This window comes from Larimichthys crocea, chromosome XII, assembly GCF_000972845.2.
Source record: "Larimichthys crocea isolate SSNF chromosome XII, L_crocea_2.0, whole genome shotgun sequence".
NCBI classification, from domain to species: Eukaryota; Metazoa; Chordata; class Actinopteri; family Sciaenidae; genus Larimichthys; species Larimichthys crocea.
Window position 1 is genome coordinate 29,884,295 of NC_040022.1, and position 27,254 is coordinate 29,911,548.

The window sequence follows — 27,254 nt, forward strand, 5'->3', positions numbered from 1 at the left end:
TTTAAATTACGCCCAATTTAAAAAGTTAATTCCCATAAATTCCCACAAATTTCCGTAATTCCCATGGAGTTTCTGATTTAGAATATTTCCAAAATTCCCCAGCTTAACTTCCCATGGAAAGTTTTGGGAAAGTTTCAACTTTCCACCCCTTTTGCAACCTTATAAAAAACATTTTTATGAGCCCAACTAACATGTTGAACGTGTCCTTCCCCCTGACAGTATAAAGAATAGATAACGTATACGTGATGTCACCCACAGGTTTTGTCTTGTCCTTAAGCCTGTTTTGGCTTTAATACCTGCCCACATCAGTGTCCGTCCACCTGCCGGACTCTTCCAGTCTGGACTGGAGCCAGTGGACGTTGATGAGTCTGTAAACTGACCAGTACAGTTACGTAATAAACACGGTGATGTTTAATCTTCAAAGAGGAGATTTATTTTGGACACTGCATTCCACAGTACACCGTCTGGACTGAGGTCACCTATGATCAAACATTCTCAAAAAACAACGGGAACATCGGATTTAATGCACGTTATGAAAAATGTTAATCACAGAAGGGCAGTCAAACTCAACCGTTACGCCATGAAACCGTCGATCCTCGTCGAGAACATTTAGTCAGAACAGAATAACTTCTTACATTTAATGCACAACATTGACAAACATCGATAAAAACTCTACGACAGATAATGCTATTTAAACCTGCGTGTTTGAAACAAAGTCTGAATGTGCTGAATCCATTCACAAATCAAGACGATGACACAAAAATAACGTGGTAACTGGTGATAAGGCAGGTAAGCATTTATATATATTTTTTTATTCATTAGCCATTCTTTTCTTGTGCCTGGCAGCTCGACTTTAATTTTTATTTGATTGGCTTCGTGCTTTTGACCCAAAAATAAATTGACCACAACAAAATGTAAAGACAAAGACGGACACGTAGAAACACAGACACATACTGTACATGCAGTTTCTGATAAAAAATGTTTGTATTTGTGCAACCGGGATGAGTCAACAACATCCAGGACGGACCGATCTATACCACGCCACCATGGTGCCGCGTGGTTAACAGCCAGTTACAGCAGTTTTTAAAATGTTTTTTTGACACCAATCTCCGTCGGTGTTGGGTGCAAACATGGACGTAGAACTACGGACATCAGCGATCTGCCTTTTTTAAGTTATACTGAACTATATGTTGGGTGACCCATTAAAAAATAAGCCATGTCTCGCTTGTTTACACTGCATAAGAGCTGTTAGCTAGCGTACTCTCGAAGGAAAGATCGGCAGAGCTGGATCTAAGCGTGATGGTACAAACCATGTCTGTTAACATGGGGAATGTAACGGCCAAATTCTACCGGACACGGATGCAACGTATTCAGTTTTTTACGGTAGAATGTTTCAAACCCCACCGCGTCAATCAGCCGAGCAAAATAAAACACCTTGTGCAAACTTCTGATTGCACCTACACCAGAATTTTCTTTTTACCAAGTTAAAGTCTGGAGGGGCAAAACGCTCCGAAAACACTCCTGTGGGGTTTGAAGGGGTTTTGGCGTAAGATCTAACCCCGATAATATGGAGGAGCTAACGCGCTAACCAGGCTACAACAGAGGGAGTATTGAGAGTGTAGCATCGCGGAGACGTGGCTGAATGAACTCTGGACGGATTTCAACTTGCGACAACGAAACACAGAGAGCGAAACAACAGCAAATGACCACCCACCCACCGGAGTCCAAACCAGGTCGCTGCTGCGTTCCGTATGCGGGGAGCTAACTCTACCAGGGCGCCTCTAATGACAGTATTTTTCTTATTCATCTCGTGTATCTCGTTTGAGCTGCTGTAACACGTCAAGTGGGATCAATAAAGTCTATTTAATCTCTACCAACCGCCATCGTAAAGATATTCTCTGTACATTTACCATAAAAATAAAACAAACAACATTGTACAGTACAAACACCTCATCGGCCCCCGAAGACCTTTGTTAAACATTTTGACAGCAAAATACATCTAAGCCTTGTATGTACAAATGTACACTGATGCAGTAGAATATGTCAAGGACATTCCAGGTATATAACCGTTAGGCACTAAAGGGTGTTTCAGTGTAACTTGGACCACCAACTTTTTTTTTTCCTGATCCAAAATAGACCCTGGCCTAAAAGAAATCTGCGATCGACCACGTGTTGGGACTCGTGTCAAGCAAATTTCACATTCCATAAACACTGTATGTGTTTGTTTGTTTGTTTGTTTGTTGAGGTTACTGGATTTTTTTTTTTTGATTGATTGATTCAACTGATTCTGTCACTTGCAAAGATGCAGAATACTTTACAAAAACCAAAAAAAAAAAAAAAACGACCAAACCATCATGGTTCCACGAATTGTGCAGCTCTCCATTAAGACGGTAAAAGCAAGATATTCAAAACATGCATTTCCACCTAAATGAACCAGCAAAATATGAAAATATATCATCATATTCACTCTAAGATCTTGATATGCTTCAATATCTGTATCTAAAATAAAGGTAGTATCAATAATCAGACTTTTTTTTTTAAGTGTGTTTGGTTTGGAAAAGTGTCGATTGAAGCTCAACTAAACGATTCAAAATACATATATTTTTTTCTAATAGTGTCGACTTTACAACAGGTAAACAGCAGAATATGTTAAATGGCATTCAATAAGCTAATGTTGGTTATGATAGGGTTAAAATTTCGAAGGAACATGCTGGTACGTTGATCCGTTACTGTTTCCTGCGTTAAGTTTTGAACCTTTCCTCCTGATTTTCCAGTCAGAGAGAGGATGAGCAGACCTCACTGTCCCTGGATCAGTGTTATTAGAGGTTGTTCTGGAGACTCTGTGGATGCGTTTTTAATACTGAAGACAGGATGGCTGATCCCAGGTCAGGATGCTCTATATGTCCATGTCCACAGGTCGGACCTCGCCGGTTTTGTTCTCCTTCACCCAGAGCTCTCTGTCTTTACCCGGATCCACGTTCTGCAGCAGCTGGTCGACCGGTTCCACCATCTGGAGACACATAGACATCATCCAACATCAGCATTTGGATATGATGGCGGTCCAAGTTAGTTCAACCAACAACTGTCTGTGTAACACATTGGTTTTAAAGCTTTTTGGGAAATGCACAAATTCACTTTCTAGCATAGAGTTAGACGAGCAGATTGATACCATACTCATATATGTCCTTTAAATAGAAGGCTGCAAGCTAGGAGCTAGTTAGCTTAGCATAGCTTAGTTAGCCTAACAATCTGTAAAACCAAGAATTATCATTTTTAAAACTTCAAACAAACAAGAATGCAGTAAATGATGATTGTTGGTTGATGTTTTAGAGATGCTGGTAGATGGATATTATTGAACAGAGCCAGACTGGCTGTTTCCCCATGCCGCCAGGATTTGTGCTAAGCTAAGCTAAGCTAACTTGCTACATTAGCTGGGCAGCTAAGCTAAAATATGTTAAATGCTTTCCATTAGATATAAGCTTAAGCTCAACGACTGGATACAAGCTAGCCTGCCACATAACACCCTGTAAAATGTAAAAATCATTTTTAAACTATAATAAAATATGCTATATATGTTAGATTAGCTTAGTGCAAAGACTGTAAATGGGGAAACAGCTATAAAAATTATTATTGTCTGTATTAAACAAACAAGAAGCAATAAAACATGTTAACTACCGTATTTTCTGGACTATAGAGCGCACCTGAATATAAGCCACACCCACAAGTTTGTTTGTTTTTTTAATAAAAATTTACATATAAGCCGCACCGGACTATAAGCCATTATCCAGGTTGAGAAATGAGATATTTACCAGATACACAGAAAGATTTTGTACCGTAAATGTTTATTCATATACCTGAACTGATTGTTTCCGAACAGTGCCTGTAACACGGCAGTACAAGGTCTCACCATGGATTCATTAACGCCAAGTTTACGTGCAGCAGGTCTGGATAACCAGATCGATGGACTTCAACTTAAAAGCTGCATCATATGAACTTCTTCGTGTGCTTTCCATGGTGAGGGGGTGAAAATAATTTGTCGTGCGTGTTGTGTTGCATGTGCTAAATCAAAACTAGCGTGTTCTTCTTTGCACTGACTTCCCCTGTCTGTCTCGTTTTTGCACTTCCAGTTAGAGCGCCCCCAGGCGGCTGAAGAAAAATCAATAGAAAAGTCACATCTTTGTATAAGCTGCATGGGAAAAAAGTAGCGGCTTATAGTCTGTAAAATACGGTAGTTAGCTTTAAAGAGCCTAAAGGTTCATTTTGTTTCCTTTGGACAGAGCCAGGCCGTGTGTCTGTGTACAGTATCAGCAAAATAAAATATAACTCAAAGTGTACGTTCAGCTTTACAGTTCATAATATCAGGGTTAGTGTGTGAGTCATCTCTGAGGTATTCATCACGTCAGCGAGCACACAGAGATTCCCACAGTGCTGACAGAAAATGTTACGATTTACGGCGTTTTCTCAACACCTCCTCAGTAAGAAGAAGAGTCGTGGGGCGTGGAGCGATGACAGCGACCAACACCTCGGGCTTTATCTGTCACAACATGTACACTCAGCGACGGGCTCAGCATGCAAATCACATCCAAACCAGTTCAATCAGCGGCACGTCTAATAACGGTTCACTGGTTAGTTATGAATTGAAATGAGGTGAACGGTGTGGGAACAGATCAAACAACCTCCAGTCCGTCAGTACGGACACAGCACACACACATGAATAAACTCACACTCTGGTTGAACATGTCTGTTTCGTGCCGCAGAGTCGTGTACTGGCGTAAATGCTGCTGAATCCACTCGATGCGTTCCACCTCCAGCTTCTCCAGCTCCTAAAGGTGGAGGACGACACGTCAGTGGTCAGTGAGTGTGTTTTGTCTTGTTTTTAAAAAGCAGAGCAGCACGTCAGGATGGACAGAAGGTTCGACTGTTACCATGCTCGTGGTCACCATCTCCTCAAACCACTTGGACTGAGTCTGGTTGTACAGATCCACGCAGCGCATCAGGTCGTCTCCTGCAGAGCGTGAAGGTCAGAGGTCAGAGGAACATTTCAAATCATCTGCATGTTACTGTGTTACCTGTATAATCTGTGGTGCACATGGGGTGAAGAACCAGCAGGGGGCGCTCAGACATCAGCCCTCACTGATTCACAGATGAATCAAATCATCAGTTTAACGTGAATGTGAACTTTATGAATTAAACTACAAAACTGGTTGGATGAAGTTCTCTTCCAGAGTATCTAAGTATATTTACTTAAGTACTAATTTAAGGTACTCCTGTTTTACTCGAGTATTTCCTTTTTGTGCAGCTTCACACTTAGTGTTAAATGTTGCTTTTACTATTTAAGTGAAATAAACAGAATGAGTACTTCTACTTTTGGTACTTGAAGTACATTTTGGTGATAATACCTCCGTACTTTTACTTAAATAAGAGTTTAAATACAGGACTTTTACTTGTAGTGGAGTAGTTTTCACAGTGTGGTACTGAAGTAACGGTTATGTAAAGGTTCTGAGTACTTCTTTCCTCACTGTTCTAACGTTATGACATTGTTTCTTAAATTAAATAAAAATAAATCTAAAACAGTCCTTCTTCATTTTGACACATGACTTTCAGTATTTTCATTTACTGTAATACTTCTTTATACTCATACTTCACATTTCAGAGGGAAATATTTCACTTTTAGTTTAGTTGATGATCTTATAAACACAAAGAATTATCAGGTCTCCATATTCTCATCAGTGACTGATTTATTTTGAACGACTGGACTTTAATTAACGGTACATAAAGACAAAGTAGCTCGAACTTAACCAGCTTCAACAGTAAGCTCTTACTCGACTGTTAATACTGATGTTTTAACATCAATATTAACAATCGAGTAATGTCACATTTGATGACATATCAGTCACACAGGAGACATTTTACCGCAGCATAAGAAGTTTTACTGAATATGTCAAACACTGCAGAATATTTAAAACATAAAATAAGGGTCAGATCATAAAACAGAAACGTTGCTGAAGCTCTTTAAAATTCACTCGGTGGAGGTAAAAGAACATCGCTCGTCTTTAATGGTCCAACCTTGAGGTAGCAGAACCGATCACCGGCGCCGGGCTGACGTGATTTAAATGTGCCGTATGAGCGCTATTGATTAGTGCTGTGGACTGTGACTAATCTACTGAGCGGAGACAGAGCGAGATAAGTTCGTACTGAAGCCTCAGCAGAACTGAACAAGTACAACATGAACTCAAACAGGCAGGTTTGTTGTCTTTTACTGTATTTCTGCTACTCAAACTAGTTTTTAATCTTTTGATTAACATGAATCAATAAAATCTGCAGCAGGTTTAATTTAAAAGATTACATTTTTATATCACATGCAAGAAGTAAAATATCATCTATATATTATAATTAAAAAGGGCGTAGGAGTCACACTTTATCTGAGTTATATTGCTATTCTCAAATTTCCTAACTGTAAAATTGTAATTTTTATGGTGAGGTACAGATTAAATAATTGAAATAGTGACCTTAGTGAGCTTTAGAGGTGTTGGCGAGTGGATTTTGTTGCCTTTGAACAGAGGCAAGCAGTTCCCCTGCCTGGCTTGATGCTAAGCTAAGCTAACTGGCTGCTGGCTCCAGTTACATGAATTTATATGAACGTATCCAAGTGTGGTGTCAATCTTCTCGTCTAAGTCTCGGCAACAAGGCGAATTAATGCATTTTCCCCGTATGTCAAACTATTCCTGACAAAATTATAAAAGTGCTTTTTTATTGTGATTCAACTTTAACAAGTTGTTCTCTCACGTGTCTCAGTGCAGTTATTTGGCGACAATGATTGCATGTTTGGCGAGGTAAATGCTCCAAGAAACATCTCCAAACACAAGCTGGTTCATGTTTAAGCTCGACTCTGTGACCTCTGACCTGCTTGTGTGGATTTCCGCCGGGCCTTTTTGATGTCCTCCTCCGTCTTGTTGCTGAGTTTGATCTCCAGCTGCTGGGTCTTCACCTCCAGATCCTTCTGTCGGTCTGCCAGGGCTTTACGGGCCTGTGTGAACGTACAAACAATGAGTCATTCAGCATAATCCTCAGATTTACTGTACCTACCATCTATTACAAGAGTCATTACAGCCTTTTCATGTCAGCTACTGACATCTGCTCTCAGATCCCGCTCTCATCCGTTAATCTTTTCTTAATCCATATTATTGAGTCTTTCCTCTTATTCTTATGAGGCACCTCTTCAAGGTCATGGTGTAACAGTGTTTGAAAGGTAAACACAGTAAGAGTGACGCGTAAGACAAGAAAATCTCTGATAAGGTGACTTAGAGCAATGATGGAGCCAGAAGTTTGACAGGAAATCATTTTCACACATTTCAGATGATAACAAAAGTTTAAGCACGTGTAAAATACTCTTTACTTTTTATTTTATTTGATACTTTAACTGTTTAGATTTGAAGAAAAGTTCCAGTAAATGGACTTCACAGAAAAATCACAGAAACCATTTAACATTATTCATTAAATGTAGCCGATCTAGCGAGTACTATGCTAAGCTAAGCTAACTGGTTCCTGGCTCCAGCTGCAAAAAATTTGGATGCAAGTATTTAAAGTGTGGTATCAATCTTCTTGTCTAAAGCTCGGCAACAAGACAAAATAACATATTTCCCAAAATAAATGAATAAGAATAATAAAGTCTGTTTTGGTGTACCTCTGCTTGAAAACAGTTGTTTCTAGAATAATTCTTAACTCTTTAAACTGCAAACTGTGCCATAAGAGAGCACACATCTCGACATAGGCAGCTCCTGTAACTCCACAATATACTTTTTTAGACATATTTTCATATGTAATGCCTTTGTTACAACATCATGTGTGTGTGTGTGTGGGGGCTACAGAGGAAACAATTCATTCATGAAATGATTTTAACAAGTGGGAAGCAGTAACAAAGTCCTGTATCAAGATGTTCCAAGTGTAGGAGTTACTAAACTCTTCTTATTATGCAATATTTCTGATGTAGACAGGAACACTCCTGTGTTTTCTCGTGCCAACTTTTGGAAATGTGTGCACTAAAGAGGGCAAGGAGTGACGAGATGAATTCATAATATCAGCTGATGCCCTATAACTTAAATCTACACACGCTGTCAGACTCAGTACCTTCTCCACACCTGCGTAGCGACTCGCCAGCTGCTTCCTGAGGTCGGCGATGTGATGGTCGTACTTTTTCAGGTCCTTCTTGAAGTTGTCGCCTCTGAACGTCAGCAAAGGTTTCTCTACCTCGGTGTGAAGCTAAGGAAACGAGTCAAGAAACAAGTGATTGATTTGTAGTGTTGTGTTTCTCTTGTGTCATGACAATGATATCTCGGGTTATCTATCAAATAGTGATGCTCGGGTTAAACATAACATCATCTAAATATTAATTAATACTAATAAATACTACTACTAATAATAATAATACTACATTTAATTTAAAAGCGCTTTTCAGGGTACTCAAAGACACTTTACAAAGAAGTACATCAAAACAATATAATATATTACACATTAAACATTAAAAGCAATTTTAAAAAGATGTGTTTTTGTCAGAGACTAAATAAATACTAAATAATAAATAAATAATAATAAAGTTTTTACCATCTGTCCCTAATGAAACTACTAAATACATGTTTAGAGATTAGGCCTTTCTCTAAAAATAAATACATCTCTTGTCATGAAGTACATTTCACAGGGGTTATTGTTTATTATACAATGCCTAGTTCTGGACGAGTAATCTGATTGGACAAGGGTCGTTCCATGAGTGCTGATATAGAGAATAACAGCACTGAGACACTTCCAACGGCCGTTACATTAACGTTACGCTAACGGTCGTCGTCTATCTTAGATTGAAACACACTTTGTGCCACAAAGATGATTTTAGCTTTATACGACGGCTGAGTGTAGGAATGAGGCGAATTGTTTCAAATAGAGTTGTCACGATATCAAAATGAGTAACCACGATACTATACCAGACAAAGCATCACGGTTCCGGGTATTATCGCGATACTACTTTTTTATTATTATTATTTTTATGGACTGCAATGTATTTGTACAAGTTATAAATACTTATTAATTAGTTATAATGTTGTCTGGTGCATGATAAAGATAATACTGGGGAAGTAAGAATTAGACTGAAACAAGTTTGAAACAACGAGTTGCCACTGACGACGACGCCCCGGCAGACTCGTGTTTCTGACTGTAAGCCGTGCGCGTCTGGGCCAGACAGAACTTTAGCTTGTTGTTTGTTTTGAAGCGAATTTCTATCGAAGCCGAGCTGTCTTCATGGAGTTCGTTCTTGCCGGCTGAAAAACACGAACAGCCAATCAGCTAACAGACGGGCGGACCCAGCGCGTGGAAACAGCCTATCATATCCCCGGACGTCACCAGTAACAGCCAATCATTCAGCAGCTGTGTAGTTCGGTTGCAGTAGTTGCCATGCTGGTTTGTTTACAAGGGAGTAGCATGCAGTGAGAAGCCGGGAGGAGAGCAGAGGCGGCCGCTATGTAGCAGAAACTGTCGTGTAGAATTTCTGGTATAGAAACCGCAGGGTACCGTGGGTATCATGCAACTCTAGTTTCAAACATAAAGATTTTATAAAAATGTCAAGACGAGAAACTGTTGCAGATCTGTTGTCATTTAGTAATGTTAATTAAAAAATGGAGCTTGTAGAACGATATTACACTCGAGGTCGTGCTGTTATTCTGAATATCAGCATGGCTGTGCTGATATTGAGTATCTCTTCTGTAATATTGCTTTAATAAAGTCTGTTTTACCTCCATCACCATAAAGGCAGACAATTACGCTTTAGTCTCTTCCAATAATATGAAAAACATCGTTTTTTATGGCGCTTCAGCAAACTACAAAGTGCTCGTCAGCACTGTGTGCTCTCTAGTACAAATGTCAGAGCTGGAAGAACTTCTGCAGGCTTGATAAGACGTCTCATTCCCCGCCTGACCACGCTTTACCCTCTGCTGGCCCGTCTCGTAATGAAGTATGGAGTGTCAGGGCACCGGTGGAGCATGGGGGGGAAGCCTGCATGGCCCTGAGTGGATAGCTCGTCAAAACACGTAGCTAATTAATTAGACAACAGAGAGGGCTACGAGGCAGCTTCTGCGTTATTTAAAGGCATTTCTGCATCGCTGGTAATCGGATCGCGGACAGGTCATTTGCTTCTGACAAGGTTGAGATAAACAAGCTCTGTGACCTCGGGATGTGGTCAGATCGAGTATCCATTACTTCAGATTGAAAACATAAAACACTTGACCTGAAGGTGCAGAAAGAAAAGACACCCATGCAGGTGTGTTTATCCTTAAAATCTTGACACAGTGATTGATAGTTTTGTCTAGAAAACGTCAAAAACGCTCCGTACTTCATTCTTTATCTGACAATCAGTCAGAAACCCCAAAATTTTCTGTTTATAATCATATATGACAGAGAAAAGCAGCGTCTTTTGTAAAATCAGTGTGTTTAAATGATTCATCGATTGTCAGATAAGTTGTATTGTAATGTAATAATAACGTGTTCTGTCGGGAGCAGATATTACCTTGTTTGAGAACTTCAGGTGAACTTCAGCCTCGTCGTGAAGACTCTTCTTCAGCTGGGTCCAGGCTTCTCCGAGAGTCCTGAGAAAAGATGGACGTGAACCGTTAACCACCTTTATAACGATTCTCCAACATCCTTTCTGTTATTTTACATCTAATTTAAAAAAAAGTAGATGAATGTATCCAGAAAATAATAATATTTTATGTGCTGATATGATAATTCTTAAGTCTCCATAAGTCCCCATGTCCAAATGTCCAACTTCACAGCAGAAATAAACATGTTTACAGCCTGGTACAAAAAACAGTTTTGGTCTCTGTAGCTAATTTCCCCGTTCATGACAACTGTACTGAGGGTGAATTTATATACAACTCACCTGTTCACATTATATTAAGGCTTAAAGTTATGCAGGATTAAGAGCGTGGACGCTTTGATTGACAGGTGGGTGTGGTCACAGGTGACTTATTTGATCAACCAGGCTTCATTCAGCTCCGCCTCTATAACCATTTTTAGATTAGTCTGGAGGCGGCGGAGGCAGGACCGCCCAGACAGAGACGACCAGAGCGACCACACGGAGCTTCACAACGGCACTTTGTCACGACTGCATCCATGTTTTCTACAGTCTGTGGTGATCCATCTGTCTGTTCTTCTTCTTCACTGTCAGTCACCTTCAGTTCAAACTCAACTTTATTTGTCACTTTAACCACGAGAAAGCAGCTCAGTGAAATAAACAGGGTGAATGCAGGGAGTTCATTTAGAGACATGTTCAATGAAAACATGAAGACTTGCAGTCTGTGTAATAAATCCTCTTTATTGACTGAGACACAAACTAAATGTTGTTTCTTCATTGAATCTCACATATGTACAAGAAAAGAATGAATCATCTCCTTATTGATTCTGATCATACAAACTAAAGTCATCATGAGCAGTGATAGCCTCCATGGCTAAACAGACACAGGAAGGAGCGCCACCTAAAGAAACTCAAACATTTACACAACCACCAATGAGAAGAGGGCAAAGTACCGCCCACAGTGTTTGATTGACAGGTGAAGAAATGCCACAACAATCAGCTGTCAGCAACAATGATGGAAACAAAACAAGCTGAAGACATGAAACACAGAATTTAACCCTTCAATGACTTCTGTCTATTTGACTTCACACAACTCAGCAGAGGATCCAGAATAAACATAAAGTCCAGCATAGAGAGGCTGAGTGAACGTGGTCTGGACTCTGTGGAGGAGAGTCATGGTTTCAGAGACGCTGTAGAAGGACAGAATACCTGCACTGTGATCCAGGTACACTCCAACTCTGGAGGACCGAGGACCTGAGACGGGAGTTTGGACTTTGTTGTACCAAAAGTAATAACTGTTTGTATCACAATCAAACCTCCAAGATTTGTCATTGTATCCAAATAAACATTCATATGATCTCCCTGCTCTGCTGATATTCTTGTATGTGACTGCTACATAAACTCCTCCTCTCCTCTCCACCTCCCAGTAACAACGTCCAGTCAGTCTCTCTCTACTCAGGACCTGAGGACATGAAGTGAATCTGTCTGGGTGACTAGAATAAGACTGATGTTGTTTCATTAATGTCACTTTTCTGTTCCCCTCAGATAATAACAGCTGTGTGTTTGCTGTGTTTGGATCCAGTGTGAGTTCACGTGAATATTTTAAGAACTCAGCTCTGGTCTTGGGCTCTGGTTCTGGTCCTGACAGTGAAACATGGACTTCAGTGTCTGTCAGTGAGATGTTTGTCCGTTGGTCCCTCAGAACGTCCTGTAGTTTATCTCTGAGCTCTGACACAGCAGCTGTCACATCCTCAAAGTCCCTCAGAGGACGGATATTGATGCTGGATGAGTCTGTAGATTGGCTGAGTCGTGACAGTGAGGGGTAGTTGTGTAGAAACTGGTTGTGGTCCTCTGTGTGTGAGAGCTTCTCCAGCTCAGCGTCTTTCCTCTTCAGCTCAGTGATCTCCTGCTCCAGCTTCTCCTGAAGATCTTTGACTCGACTCACTTCAGTTTCCTGCTGGGATCTGACCTGCTGCTTCACATCAGACCTTCTTTTCTCCATGAGACGGATCAGCTCAGTGAAGATCTTCTCACTGTCCTCCACTGCTTTATCAGCAGAGCCATTGATAGCCTCCACCTCCTGTTGGAGCTCCTTCACATCTTTCTCTCTGTCCTGGATTCTCTGCTGGATGTTTAGTCGACTCACCTCGAGCTCTCTCTGCCTCTCAGTCCTTTCTGCTGCAGCTGAGACTGTGTCGTGGCCTTTATGTTCATCCACAGAGCAGAGATAACAGATACACTGCTGATCAGTACGGCAGAACATCTTCATCACCTCATCATGACGAGAGCAGATGTTCTCCTGGAGCTTCTTGGAGGGCTCCACCAGCTTGTGTTTCTTTAATGGAGCTACATCATGATGAGGCTGGAGGTGTTTCTCACAGTAAGAGGCCAGACAGACCAGACAGGACTTCAGAGCTTTCAGTTTTCTCCCAGTGCAGACATCACAGGCCACATCTTCAGGTCCAGCATAGCAGTGATCAGCAGGAGCAGCTTGGAGTCCAGTCTTCTTCAGTTCCTCCACTAAAGCTGCTAACATGGTGTTTTTCTTCAGGACAGGCCTCGGTGTGAAGGTCTGCCTACACTGAGGGCAGCTGTGGATTCTCTTCTCATCCTCTCCATCCCAGAAGTTTTGAATACAGTTCATGCAGTAGCTGTGTCCACAGGGAATAGTCACCGGATCCTTCAGTAGATCCAGACAGATCGGACAAGAGAAGGTTTCCCGGTCCAGTTTATTTCCTTGCTGCGCCATTTCTCCTCTCCGCGTCGACGACTGTCTGAGTTTGACTTCCTCAGAAATGAAACTAGTTTGAGCTCTGATCTCAACAACATGCGGCCTGTCAGCTGACACGTCAGCACATGTTGGTTCCACCCATCTTCAAACTGTAGATCTGAGGGGGAGGGAACAAGGAAACATGAGCAGAGAGGAGCTGGCTGTGTTTGAGAGCAGGAAGAAGAGGGAGGGCTTATCAAGAGCTGAGTCATTCCAGGAAGAGGAGCTTGTAAATGATCTGTAGAGTTCATACACTTTGATCGCTGTGAAGAAAATAGTTCATGTTAAAGTTTCACCTGGAAATGAGTCCAAAAGAAACCAGAAGACTTTTCTAAAACACGGCTGATCTGAAGGTGAAATAAAGGTAAATCCTCCAGTCAGTGACAATCATCAGCCCAACAACCACTAATAAAGGCAATCATTTCATCTTCTTCATCTTCAGTGATGAAATCCTCGACTGTCTGTAAAAGGTGAGCTGTCAGAGACGAGGACTACAAACACAGGAGCATCACCAGCTGCCATTTTGTCACCTTTGTTCTTTTCTTTGGAAACCAGTGAGTTCAAATGTATTACACACGTTTACTGTAAATATTATACAGTATGTAAAGTAGTTCAAGTTTGCACAACCACAAACCTAAACAGCAACAAGACTCCAGAAGAAGTGAGTCAGTCTCCATAAGTCCCCATGTCCAAATGTCCAACTTCACAGCAGAAATAAACATGTTTACAGCCTGGTACAAAAAACAGTTTTGGTCTCTGTAGCTAATTTCCCCGTTCATGACAACTGTACTGAGGGTGAATTTATATACAACTCACCTGTTCACATTATATTAAGGCTTAAAGTTATGCAGGATTAAGAGCGTGGACGCTTTGATTGACAGGTGGGTGTGGTTACAGGTGACTTGTTTAAGCAACCAGGCGTCATTTAGGCCAAACCTCATGTGATTTTTTCATCTGCTCAAAGATTTCAGAGAGATACGACGATAGTTGCTGAGGGATGATAGTAACAGTCTATGAGTAGTGTGGGAATACGGAGGGATGATAGTAACAGTCTATGAGTAGTGTGGGAATACGTCTATTTTAATTATTTTAATTACTAAACATACTGTTCAGCTGCTGTTTGGTCTCACAGTGTCTGTTTACTGACTCACCCTTCCTCCTGTAATGCCAGGGGGCTCAGAGACAGCTTGGAGAGGTTCTTGGCATACTCTTCTTCAATCTTTATCCTGAAACACACAAAAGAACGGAGAAGATGTGAAACCCTGAGCTGCCCGGCTCAAGAGAGGGAGGACGCAGATCGTTTCAGGGGTGCACTGCAGCAGAACGACACACGGCGCTCCGACTACAATCTGCTGCAAACCCAAACGGCCTCTGTGCATCAATACTCCCATTGTACTCTGCAGCAGCATCGGCGGTGGCAACGGCGGCTGTTCTCTCAAATAGAGATGGAAATTAGACGTCTCACATTTGCCCCTAAAGGCCATTCAACCAAAGGTAGCCGTGTGTGTGTGTGTGTGCCCTTTGTGACATTTACCATCCACACCTGAGCGGATCTGTCACCTAAAGAAGGTCACGCAGCTCCGTTCTTTGACTTAATGTTCACATCCTCGAATCCTGTTCACAAACCCGCCGAAACAACTCGGAAAGGTCAGCGGTGAATAGAAATCTGCTCGAAGGATTTCAGGAGATTCAGAGAAGAATCCTCATTAACTTCCCACGACTCGACGCCGGGACTTGAGAAAAAAGCTTTTTGTAGAACGAGGTGGAGCTAATTATATAGAGAGGCGTGAGATCGGATGTAAAAGTTTGAAGCGAACTCCTCGTTATAGATGTTGTTTTTCTGAGCTCAGCAGGAGCTCAGAGATCTGTGCATTTCCTGGATCCTCTCTAATGAGATCAAGATGTAAACACAAAAGATCGGAACAGATCCGGTTCAGCTACTTAACTTACAAACCTTTATTTGGTCAAATACAGCACTCATAGCTCAGCTTACAGCCTCAAATACCTCAGACTTACCCTGGACAAGACAAACATAAAGTATCCTTTGCTTCTTCAACGAGCTAACTGCCTCCAATGAGAACAAACGCCTCCAGAGTCTTTGGTCTCCCCACCGCCAACCTCTCAGATCAGTTTTTCCATTCATTTGAATGCCGTTGTCCGTTTTGTTGAGCCAATTTTTGGACGCGACTCAACATCACGCTGCAGCCGCCAATCAGACGATCAAACCTCCACAGTCAGCCTGAAATGTCTCTGAAACTACAGACTATCTTAAACTCTTTGTTTATTTCACGAGGCAGCTTCTAAATCTGAGTCTGACACGAAGAAGTTTCATTTGAGAAAGCAGCGGTTGAGCGACATGGACAGCGAGTGAGAGTGAGGGAGCGCCGGCGTCGATAAAGTCGGTTAGTCAGCGAGATAAAAAGTTATTTTCTGATTCTTTCACAGCGGTTACGTTCAGCTGTCTCGTCTCTACGCCTGCACCGAGTTTTGTCACCTTCGGCCCTTTAACAATTCTGGAAACCTCGAACCTGGATCCTGCAGTTTGCATCCTGAAGATACCGTTCACCGCACTGTCTGTGGCTCCACAGAAGAAGATAAGTCTTTAAAAACGTATAAAAATATGTCGATTTTCATCAGAAATTCACTGAAACAGCTGCTCCCTGCAGTGGGAGGACATGGGAGCTCATGCCATTTTCAGCGGCGGATGCTCTAGTGAGTATTTGTGGCGGCAGGACGGTGTGCGTGGGATCGAGTGTTCATGGTAATGAAGTAACACCCAGTTCAGCATGGAGGCAACAATGGATCTCTGTGTGAGACCAGTTCATTGTTTGATTCGTTGACAATAAGAGAAATATACAATAAATCACCCGGTAACGTAAAATATAATTCAAATCAAACTGTAAATTAAATAAAAGTTTTACAGAGAAATACTGTAATTTTATTTTAAATTATTACGATCAAACACCTTCAACCTTCAATAAAGTGACAACACCGTTATATAAAATAAGCTACATATCTAATTATAGATTTAAATTAATTACAGTAATTCACTGTAAAAAATAATATTACAAGGTTTCTGCACAAAAATTGAAAATAACGGTAATTTTTCATGAATGGCAGAATACTTAAAATAACAATTTGTGAATCTAATAAGAGCTCCTCCAGCTGGAATATTTTAGTGACTCTGTGTCTGACACTCCTGTTAATTAATCACTCAATTAAAACACTTGTTAACAAACTCCGTGTTTTGTCGTCGATACCTCTCGTGGATGAACTCGGCCATCTCCTTCTGCATCTGTTTGCCCTTCAGCTGCTTCTGCAGGAGAACCTCGAAGCCCGCCACAGAGTTCGTCCCCTGGGGGTCTTTCTTGTCGGTCTGTAGGAGGAGGAGGAGGAAGAAAAACAACAGAACCAGTAAACAACCAGTTCGTGGACGGATCGTCCAGTAACGCCTCTTTGTTGTTCAGATTTGAGAGCTCTGATGACTCACGCTCGCATGTCAAGCAGGACATGCGTTGGTGTGTGTGCGTCAATCACCGGATGGGTGGATGTGTATTGTGTTGAGCAGGATTCGAGGGATGTGGAGGCGCTTTGTTTTGCCTGTGACAGGACTGATGCGAGCCTCAGATGTATTTCACAGAGCAGGTCAGCAGGACGACGTGACAGGCTTCAAGCGAGGAGCCAAACAGCAATAAACGAGGAGGAAAACGGGCATCAGATTTCAGGCAATTACGCAGGCTGAAGGGTTTTTCAATACTAATCTGATTTAGCATGGAAATGTATGGAAGGTGAAAATCAGAGCAGCCACCAGGGAGACGTCTGAAGCAGCGTGATCATTGTGTTTGCAGAGAAGCCGGTCGAACGACCTGCGAACCGCCTACTCGAAAACACAGAAGACAATTGTGTCTTCTGTTAAACGAGGAGGAGGAGGAGGAGGAGGAGAGCGGATCCATTCTGCAGCTGGCAAAAAGCTTATTGATGTTTTTCTGTCAGTTTTTAGTTACATAATTTAACGTATTTAGCTTTTAACGGCACTTTGAAGGATTTGCTCTGAAGGTCAACAACGGAACAAAAACGCGTTGACAGGAAGCTTGTGGAGCTTCGTGGAGGTGTGTGATGTATGATGACAGATGATGTGACTTCTACTGTGTGTGCATGGGCAACGTATTTGAATTTTTCAGCATGAACTAGAAGAAAACTCCCCTGAGGACCAAGAATGTTAGTTTAGATGTTTCAGTCTGACGTTCTCAGTCAAGTGAACGATGAAGCAGTCACGTCAGTATATGAGTCTGTCACTCATCATCACCAAAACACCCTCGGACATTCAGCCGTACTCTAGTTTTGTGTTTCAGCAGAACTCACCCAGAAGTAATCGCAGTAGCTCCATTCGTTCGGCTTCAGGAGCTGCTGCTCCGGACCTTCTCCAGGCAGAGGGAACGTCACACAGTTGATCTGCAGAGGAACAAACAACAGATCTGTGAGCCGAACACCCAGACGGTGTCCTTAAAAAAAAAAAAAGAGCGAGGCCTGAGTTTCGTTTCATGCAGATGAGAGTAAAAAAAGGTCAGGCGTGAGTAAACATACGAATGTGGTGAGCGTGCAGGAGGCGACCCGTGGGCCTTCAGGCTGAAGAGAGAGAGAACCGCTCGGACACAAAGAGAAACCTTTTGAACAAACAAACTTTATCCACTTGAGACTATATGTGGTGTTGCAGATAAACACTGAGCCTGAATACAGACTCCACGGTCCACAGCGTCTTCAATTACTCCTGAGGCTGCAATTATGTAATGTTCACCATCTGCGAGCCCTCCCTCCTGGCACTGCTACATACCCTCTGCGCCATGTCAACCTCCGCTGCAAACTAAACGGGGCATCCAGACGGGGTGCTTCATCCACAAACACACAAACACACAAACACACACTGAGTCACGGTGTGTAACCGCATGAGCTCACCACTGTACTGCAGGACCGAGGAAAACACGGAGCGTTCACCAGCTGGATCGAACCATCTGCTTCAATCTGTCTGAGTACTGAAGCAGGAGGCCAGAGACGACACAGTTTGGTGCTTGGTTGCAGATCAACACTTCAAACTTACTAAATTTGAGCCAGTTAAGTGCTGCCGACTGTAGCTGCTGTTAGATAGTGTTAGCTCAGACCACGGGGGGAGTGTTAGTGTTAGAGAAGAGGAGGTTTTCAGGTTTTTGTGCCAGAACCGGAGCTGGGCGAGCACTGAGCAGCCACTACGGACATAAAGAGAACGAAGAAGTGGTTGACGGAGGAAGCTAAAAAGAAAAAAGTGAAGCCGGCGGACAAGAGTAAATCTGGGACATTGATCATCGGTGGAGCTGAATGAAGCCTGGTTGCTCAAACAAGCCACCTGTGACGACGCCCACCTGTCAATCAAAGCGCCCACGCTCTTAATCCTGCATAACTTTAAGCCTTAATATAATGTGAACAGGTGAGTTGTATATAAATTCACCCTCAGTACAGTTGTCATGAACGGGGAAATTAGCTACAGAGACCAAAACTGTTTTTTGTACCAGGCTGTAAACATGTTTATTTCTGCTGTGAAGTTGGACATTTGGACATGGGGACTTATGGAGACTGACTCACTTCCGGAGCCAGCCTCAAGTGGACGACAAGAGGAACTGCAATTCAACTCAATCAGTCCGTGTGAGGCCGAGCACGGCTGCAGTGACGCGGTGACGTTTGTAGTTTGCTCGTAGTTGCAGCGACGCGTTGACCTCTTCATTCGACCTCGAGCTGAACGACTTCCCATAAACAGAAAAACAGATGAGTAATACTTCCTGTGCAATAAAAGAGGAAACACTAACATGGCTACTCGCCAAACTCGGCACTCGTGCATAAACAAACGCTCCATAATCTAAACGTGTGATCGACTCGACCGGTCACTTTTTGTTCATTTTCTGCCTCAGAGATCACACTGATCGTCACGGGCACCACATTTTCCATTACACCGGCTCCACATCTATCACGATGTGTTGTCTATCTGCCTCTCACATCCAGCAGAAAATGAGACCATTCATCTAAAAAGAGGAAGGCGAAGGCTGTCGGGCTGTCTAACTTCACCCTCTCCTTTATTATTACGGCTGCTTAGCGAGGTGCCGCCGGAGGCTCGGGAATTAAATATTAACACAGATTACCTTTTGTGACGGAGTGTGTGATAAATCCTGAAGACATTCAGGAGATGTTGAATGTTTCATCCAATCTGTGGAGCGATTTGGGGACATTTTGTCCTCGCTCAGCAAACATTCGCTCTCATGAGAGTTTTATTCATTTATTTATTTATTTATTTATTTATTTATTTATTTATTTATTCCTCTTTGCTGAATGCAGGAAAAATGTAAAAATCATGACACAGTCGAAAAGGAAGAAATGAGCCGTGAGAGATGTAGAGACGTAAGAAATAATTGTTTTCTGAGCATTTCAGCGAATCACACTATAGGATGCTCTGCTGCTGTTGCTAAGCAACAAATTACTTTTGCTGTAAAACACCTCCCTCCTCCTCCTCCTCCTCCTCCTCCTCCTCCATCCACACACACCTTCCCATAACAAAAACAATCTCTCTCTCTCTCTCTCTCTCTCCCCATTCTCCTTTTTTTTTTGTCTTCAAAACACACACACACACACACACACACACACACACACACACACTCCCTTTAACGAGCTTGCAACAAGTCGACAGACAGGCGACGTGAACGAGTGTTTAAAAACTGAAGGTGAACACAAGGTTACACGGTTTGATCACATCACCCCCCCGCGAGGGGTCCGGCCGGTCATGGATGTGTGTGTCTCCATGACAACCGTTGTCAAGGGGGAGGTGGGGGGTTGTGTAACGATGTGAGGTGCATCACAAAGACACCTTTTTGGCGGACTGACGTCGTCATCCGACCGCTGCTTAGGCTCCGTCACACACCTGTGTGTGTGTGTGTGTGTGTGTGTGTGTGTGTGTGTGTTTTCTTTGTTTCTGTCGGCTGAAATATTCAAGTGTCGACTCGTCTCGTTAATTCTGTTTCTGTGGCTCTAATTAAGACAGAAAAAGTCACTAAAGAAGAGGAACTAAATCTGTCTTTCAAACAGTCTTCAGTGGACGACTGAATGGCTTCCTCCCTCCTCCTCATCCTCCTCATCTTCCTCCCTCCCATGCCAGTGTTTTCCATTTCAACACCCATTAATCTATTGCTTTTGTCACCATGGAAACTGGACTTGCTGCATCCCTCTCTCTCTCTCTCTCTCTCAGGTCTGGTGGGCTCTTTCTTTCTTTTTTTTGTGTATATCCACAATAGGCGGACTGACGGCTCCCGCAGGTCAGCGAGCCCCGCCGAGCGCAAAATCAGCCACAAAAACCACCAGAACCTCCAAACCTCTGTCTGTCCGTCCTCATCACCACCTCCTCCCACCTCCCACCTCCCACCTCCTCCTCCTCTCCTCACAGTCATTATGAGAGATTATATAACCACGGCTACTTAAGAGACTTTAGACAAAACAGTGCGTTCTCATGCAGAGATGCTACGAGGAGCCAAAAAAACAGGACGGGGGGAGTTCCTCGTAAGTCTGGCGCACAAACTGGATGACCTGCACTGCCCTGCAGATTTAGACGTGCAAACGAGGGGGTGTGATACATCATCTCTCTCTCACCTTTAAGCTCTTTTCACCCGTCAGGGCTCTGAAACTACCAGCACAGGTCTGCAGGATGAGCTCAGGACTCGATTAACTGTTCAATACGGTGAAATCTGCAGCGTGTTGATCTGACAGCCGTTAAATCAATATTATGGAGCGAAGCCAAAGCCAAGAGTGTGAGGCTGCAGGGAAGCCCACAGCCGAGAGTCAACAGATGACAGAGACGTGAAGTTATTTCACAAAGAGATGGAGCAGCAGGAGAAGAAGGAGAAGTTGGAGGTGTACTCACAGTGATCTTGGTCTCCTTGACCTCCCTGATCTGCCTCTTGGCCGGCGACACCGAGCCGGGGGGCTGCGGGGCGAGACAGGAGGGATCGTCAAAACTCTCCTCAGTGTCAAAGCTGGCTTCCATCATCATCCTCTCTCACCTCCTCCTGCTGCTTCTCTATTCTGGGAAAGCCTCACACTCGCTCTCTCTCCTCCCTCCACGCTCTGCCTTCCTTCAGCCTCGCGAGCCACAGAGCGAGTGGAGTGGAGAGGAGTCGCGTTGCATGAGGTAAAAAAGGGGGGTGGGGGAGGAGTGGCGGCTGTGGGAGCGTGACGAAGTCTAGCCTCCGGTTAAGCTGCTGTCAAACCAGTTTTAAAGGTTTGAAGGCTGGAGAGGAGATGGATGCTGCCTCCTCCCTCCGTAGCACCTCCACCACCACCACCCCTCACCCAATGACCATGCAGAGAGAGATGGAGCGCAGAAAGACGGAGATAAAGAAGGAAATGAAGAGTGAAGGGAGCAAGAAGAAGAGGAGGAGGTGATGGAGGTGGAGGAGGGGGGTTTATTTACATGATCCCTGCCACACCTCCCTTCACCAGAGATGCTGATAGTGAGGGAGGAGGGAGCAGCAGTGGTGGAGGAGGTGATGGTGGTGTTGTTGGGAAATGGTTGAATGACGATCTGTAGGATTGGGAGGAGGTGGCCAATGAGATGCAGCCGCTCTGATCGTGTGACGGGGTCACAAAGGTGCCGCGGCAGCTACGTCACCGCCCGAGGTGTCAAACACGAGCTGGATCACGTGATCGACAACATCCACCTTGTGCAACAACAACAACAACAACAAAACAACTCTCACCTTCGCTGCACAGAACATGGCGGCCGGTCGACGCTCTCGGCGTGAGTTCTCGACGCTCCTGGCTGGCCTCCTTTTTTTTTTTGTCGAACGCTTACAGAAGTGTGAGTCCAGATCTCAGCCGTCCATATGGTCCGACTGTCTGTCTGTCCATCGATACTCTCCGGTGTGATCATGACACGTTATGCCCTCATCTGACTCGTAATTAGTCACGTGGGTCGACGTGTTGGGCCAAGTTGGCCCGAGTTCTCGAGAGCAGCGGGGAGAGGCTCCGGTTTTTACTGGACTTCATATCAGAGAGACGCTGAGCTCAGATCAGAAACACGGATTCAGTCACCAGTTATTCTTTTAAACGACGTCTGACGGTTGTTTGTTTGGTCTGATTCAAGTTTCAGATCCAAGATATTTAAAAAATCAATTTAAAACGCTTTTGAAAACCTGAAAACCACTCTCTCCTTTTTCTTTCTTAGCTTCCTCCGTCAGCGTCCTCTTCTCCTCTGCCATTACGTCCATAGAAGATGCTGAGCACGGTTACATTCCCCGTCAGCCAAAGTCCAGGCAGCTTCTTTTCTTCTTAGCTTCCTCTTCCCCTCTTACCACGCCTGCTGTACAAACACTAACACTCCCCCGGTGCTCTGAGCTCACAGCCCGGCTAACAAACTGAGCTGACAGCAGCTACAGCTGTCAGCAGTTTACTTCACTGTCCATCATAAACTCTGTAAATCACAGAGAGTTGAGGTGGAGGACATCAGAGGGAAAACCAGAAAACATTTTCTCCATAAAATATGATCCAGTTTCACCAGAATCAGTGAAATAGTTGCTGCTGTGTGACTTGGTGCCGTAAAGCGTTACGTACTTCTCGATTACAGGTCAGTGTAACATCAACAGACGACATCTTTCTGTCTCTGGACGTACCTGTTTGTTCACGGTGGGTTTCCTCAGAGCGACGTCAGCCGTCTCTGCAGGCCGACCGGTCTTTGTGCCGCTGTGGCATCCGTTAGCTGAACACAGAGAAAGATTATTAAAGAAAACAGAAACATGAGCAGGTGTGAAGCGAGTCAAATCAATTTGAGAGGCGAGAAGGTCGGTTTGATGTGTGACATCCTGATGTCGGTGTGTCCAAGCTGTGGTTTGCTCTGATTTGTTCTCCTTCACACCAAAGCGGTGACGATTTTTCAGGACAAGATGGGTTTGTCTTTAATGATCCTGGTCCTGGTCCTGGCTCTGCAGTAACGTCCCTATCGACTCTAGATGTTTCTCCAGCGCCTGTGATTCATGAGCTGTCTGCTCGTTGCATATCAAATCGTCCCATCTCCAGCTGAAGGTAAACACGTGAGCCCGGCAGAGCGCGACCCCCGAGGCCGCACATCGCAGCCCGTGGAACGCCGGTCGAACCACGACCACGGACCAGATTACAAAAATAGAAACGACAGCTCCCTTTGCTTAAAGGGGCTTTAAGAAATCTTCAACCTCCGCTGACCTCCTGCATCACAGTGAGGTCACATCAGCTGCAACTGACGTGAGGAATCGTCACATTTGTACAAAAGAGAGCAGAAACAGACGTGATAATTTATCATAATACTGATTTCTGGCATATTTAAAAGACACTGTAGGGAGCACAGCCTCGCAGGTAAGGAGACCAGAGAGAGTGACAGACTGACCGCCGCTCAGCGAAGCAGGGAAAGCCTCACAGAGCTGGAAGTCAGAGCCAACCGACCATGAGCAGCTGCTGTCAGAGTCTCCGTGTCCGAGGTGGAAACACACGAAGGATCGACTCGTCTTTTTTGTTCAGGAAGGTTCCTGAGCGAGCGGCGGGCGTCATTCATCCCGCCTCAGCTCTTCTATGAAACAGAATATCTAAACGATTTAAACTAACTCACCAACTCAGCTTCAGATTTGATTGGATCAATAAAACTGACTCCTGTGATACAGCTCTACTAGCCAGTGCTACAAGAAGTAATCAGACCCTTTACTCAAGTAAAAGTATGTGTTATATCTGATGTTTTGGATTAATATTCCTGCAGGGTTGAGCTCATTTTAACAACTTTATATACTTTAATCGACAGCAATGCATCATGGTCTCTAAGATCATCACGTCTGTAGCCTTGCCGTCTTAAAACGTCAAATTTTAATGAGAATTTTCAGCTTTGTGCCTGTGAGGTGTGGTGGAGTTGGCACCTAAGTCCAGTCGTTGTACGGAGAGGCTGCTCAGATCCAAACCTCTCTGAGGAGGGTCTCGCTCGTCTGGTTGAATCCCGACAAACTCCCCCTGCAGCCGAGCTGGCTGCCGCCGCGCTCTCTTTGTATTTAGGCCACACGCCAGCAGAAAGAAGAAAACCATCTGCTATCTGCTAAGACGTCGTTAGCGAGGATGCTGGCAGCGATGGAACATAATAAGCCAGTCATTAGGAAACTGTAGGATTTCCTCCAGTGGCGCTGAGTGAGCTTTATGATGATGTTACACAGCAGAGAAACGTTTTACAGGGGATTTGTTCTTGAAACCTTTTGGGAAAATGTGACTCTTGGAAATGTAGTGTGATTACTTATTGTGTCAGCTGAGGGATAATGAGCAGATTATTTCTGCCGATGACTGACAAAAGGATTAATCCATCTGACGGGAAACAAAAATCAAATCATGACCTGCAGCTCCAAATTTAGGCATGAATACAGATATTATGGTGATCAGCAGCTCTGCTTTGTTTGGAAATGAAGCCCGAGAAGATGAAGCCTGAAGGTTTTACCATATGGTGACGAGTTGTTTGGTGCCAGCGGTCTCTGTGGGGCCTCAGCTGACAAGGAGGGACGCCGCCATGTTGTTTCTGGAACGATACAAATAACAGGAAGGAAGACGGGTGAGAAACGAGAGAAGAAAAAAAAAAAAACGTGGCATCGTTTCACGGCAAAATGTGATGAGTAATGTTATGTGCACCATTGATTCCTCCATCGTTTCTCCATGTGCTCTGATTTTACAAAGGAGATTACTTTAAATCACAGGCCTAAAAACACACAAAAAGTGAGTTCATTACGGTAACGTGAGTAGTTGTACGGTTTTCCCTCGCTATAACTCGGTCCACTTTTCGCGGCCTCGCTGTTTCGCAGATTTTTTTGGTGTCATTTTGCATTTTTTTTAACAGCGTACTGTACGGTATGAACGCACATTGTGTTCGACACCGTCAGAGGAACTGTGAAATACGCGGGAGTTACTGGTAATAATTTCTTATGTGTCAAACCTCGTAGATTGATCATTAAAATTGAATTTGTTAAAAATTTATGGGCTTGGAAACAGGTTTTGATCTTTGGTTTCATTTACTAATACAGTATTATACTTATTTTTGTTAAATCTGCGAAAGTTTGAACTTGAAAGTGTTTAAATAAGAGAGAAATGTGAGAAAATGTTAATGCCTCTCTGAGAAAAGTGTATAAAAGTGTGTGGTTAGGGGGTTTATGGCCTTAAAACATGTCTAATAATTGTAAAAAATAAACAAGGGACCACTGTATTGTATTTAGCGTGTAGAGTATTTATAGAATGTGTTGCATGGACAATCTGGCAACTCAGAGTTGGACCAAATCTGTGTATTCATGATATGGTTTAATGATTATTTATTTATTATTATTAACGTTTGAGGAGATCACCTGGAAGAAAACACGAATGCTTTTAGAGTATTTGTGTATGTTATGAAATTTTCTATCCACAAGGTCCCGTGTGGGCCTTGAGGTCCTCAGCAGTATTAGTTGTTTGGCTTTTGACTAGAGCCAGTCTATCTCAACACTGTGGTGTCCAGGGTCACAGAGACCTTTTGCTGCCTTCCTAGACATAATAGAAAGCTGCCGTTGACGTTCCAATCTGCGTCTCCAGACTAGAACATGCTGACAATAACACCTCCATGGGTAAAGACATTCTCTGTGACTAACTCTGGGCGTGTAGTATTTGTGGTGTTATCTTGGGGTTTAAAGTCGATCCACCAGGATGAGTTGGGCAGAATGTGAGACAGACTGAGGCACTTCTGATGAACTTTGAGAGTGTCTCTAATTCTCCTTGATCAAGTGTCAATAAATAATACAGCAATAAGACATCAGAGGCCCCTGAACACTTTCTGAACTCCTGACCATTGACCTTTGACTTCATCTATTTCTCCACAACAGTGTAAACCAACCGCGATGTCACGCATTAGTTTGTGGACAACCGTTTTGAAGCCTCGAGTTTGATTTCATTGACGTCGCCATCAATGTTTTTTGGAGCCGGAAGTGGCCATATTTGGACGAGAGTGTCAAACATGTGGGTGACGTACTGCGAGTTGAGACATCAGCAATCCTGTAACAGAATCTGGGTTCAGTTTTGATCAGCACCGCCAAGTTTGACAGTTTGATGTGAGTTTTGTGAGCCCAGCGTGTTGAGCTAAGCAAACTCGGAAATTGACTTGTCGATCAAAATGTAGCCTTGCTCTAAAGTATCCCCTGTGTTATGGTCTCTTTTACTCTAAATGTGACCATAATTTACTAAATGAACATCAAGCTGTGTGGATGAAGACTTGAAATGAGAGATCGAGACCATAAACTCATGTGGAAACTGTTCACTGACTGCAACCAAGTTCATTGCCCTGTACTGACACTTCTGCATAGCTTCGTCCACTAATTATATAATGCCAACGTTTTTAATGTCTGTAAAGCTCTCTAGAGCGACTAAGAACTTTTCTGACCCTGCCGTCAGCAGGACGACATCGTTATCCTTGCCGTTTTAAGATGCAACAACTCTTCGGTTGGTGGTGGTCAATGGTCGCTTGGGTTTGAGGAAAGATCACAGTTTGGGTTTGGGACGACTTTGTTGAGTGTCGGTTGGAAATGGGCAAACAAAGTCTAACTCTCTGTTGTCCCATCCACCCAATCCTCGTCCCTCTGTGGACCGTGTCGCTCTACATTTCTGTCGTTCTGCTTCGTCACTTCTAAACTAAACTTGTCGTTTTTTGGGGCACTTCTCGCTGAAGCTGTCGTTCTTTAGAAATCCCTTTGCACGGTTTGTAATCTTACTCCAGGCTGCATCATATCAGCCCCAACTTATTACTAACAAACATCATCACAACACAATAAAATTTTTTAAGCCTCAGCTCCTCCT

The 27,254-nt window shown here is 43.4% G+C and overlaps 2 protein-coding genes across 7 annotated transcripts in view; both read right to left on the reverse strand.

The window, feature by feature from the left end:
• Positions 1–410: 410 nt before the first annotated feature.
• The window catches only part of gas7a (growth arrest-specific 7a), a 33,196-nt gene continuing 6,352 nt past the window's right edge, over positions 411–27,254 (reverse strand). For 2 of the 6 annotated variants that reach the window (XM_019258295.2, XM_019258294.2), the window contains 12 exons: positions 24,886–24,963; positions 23,060–23,145; positions 21,313–21,375; positions 17,745–17,834; positions 16,643–16,758; positions 14,534–14,608; positions 10,547–10,625; positions 8,128–8,259; positions 6,904–7,027; positions 4,926–5,005; positions 4,725–4,823; positions 411–3,010 (listed from right to left, as the gene is read on the reverse strand). In XM_019258295.2, the coding sequence (XP_019113840.1) occupies positions 2,897–3,010; positions 4,725–4,823; positions 4,926–5,005; positions 6,904–7,027; positions 8,128–8,259; positions 10,547–10,625; positions 14,534–14,608; positions 16,643–16,758; positions 17,745–17,834; positions 21,313–21,375; positions 23,060–23,145; positions 24,886–24,963 (1,136 nt within the window). In that variant the 3' untranslated portion in view covers positions 411–2,896. Of the gene's footprint in view, positions 3,011–4,724; positions 4,824–4,925; positions 5,006–6,903; positions 7,028–8,127; positions 8,260–10,546; positions 10,626–14,533; positions 14,609–16,642; positions 16,759–17,744; positions 17,835–21,312; positions 22,115–22,147; positions 22,361–23,059; positions 23,146–24,885; positions 24,964–27,254 lie in introns of those variants that run through there. The other 4 variants (XM_027285472.1, XM_019258297.2, XM_019258298.2 and 1 more) reach the window with 4 other exon arrangements.
• On the reverse strand, positions 11,688–13,361 carry LOC113747113 (tripartite motif-containing protein 16-like). The gene has a single exon (XM_027285467.1). The coding sequence runs from the start codon at positions 13,359–13,361 to the stop codon at positions 11,688–11,690; it is 1,674 nt and encodes a 557-aa protein (XP_027141268.1).

Bases quoted from the DNA above. Each gene is read 5' to 3' on its own strand.
- LOC113747113 (XM_027285467.1), bottom strand. From the start codon at position 13,361: ATGGCGCAGCAAGGAAATAAACTGGACCGGGAAACCTTCTCTTGTCCG.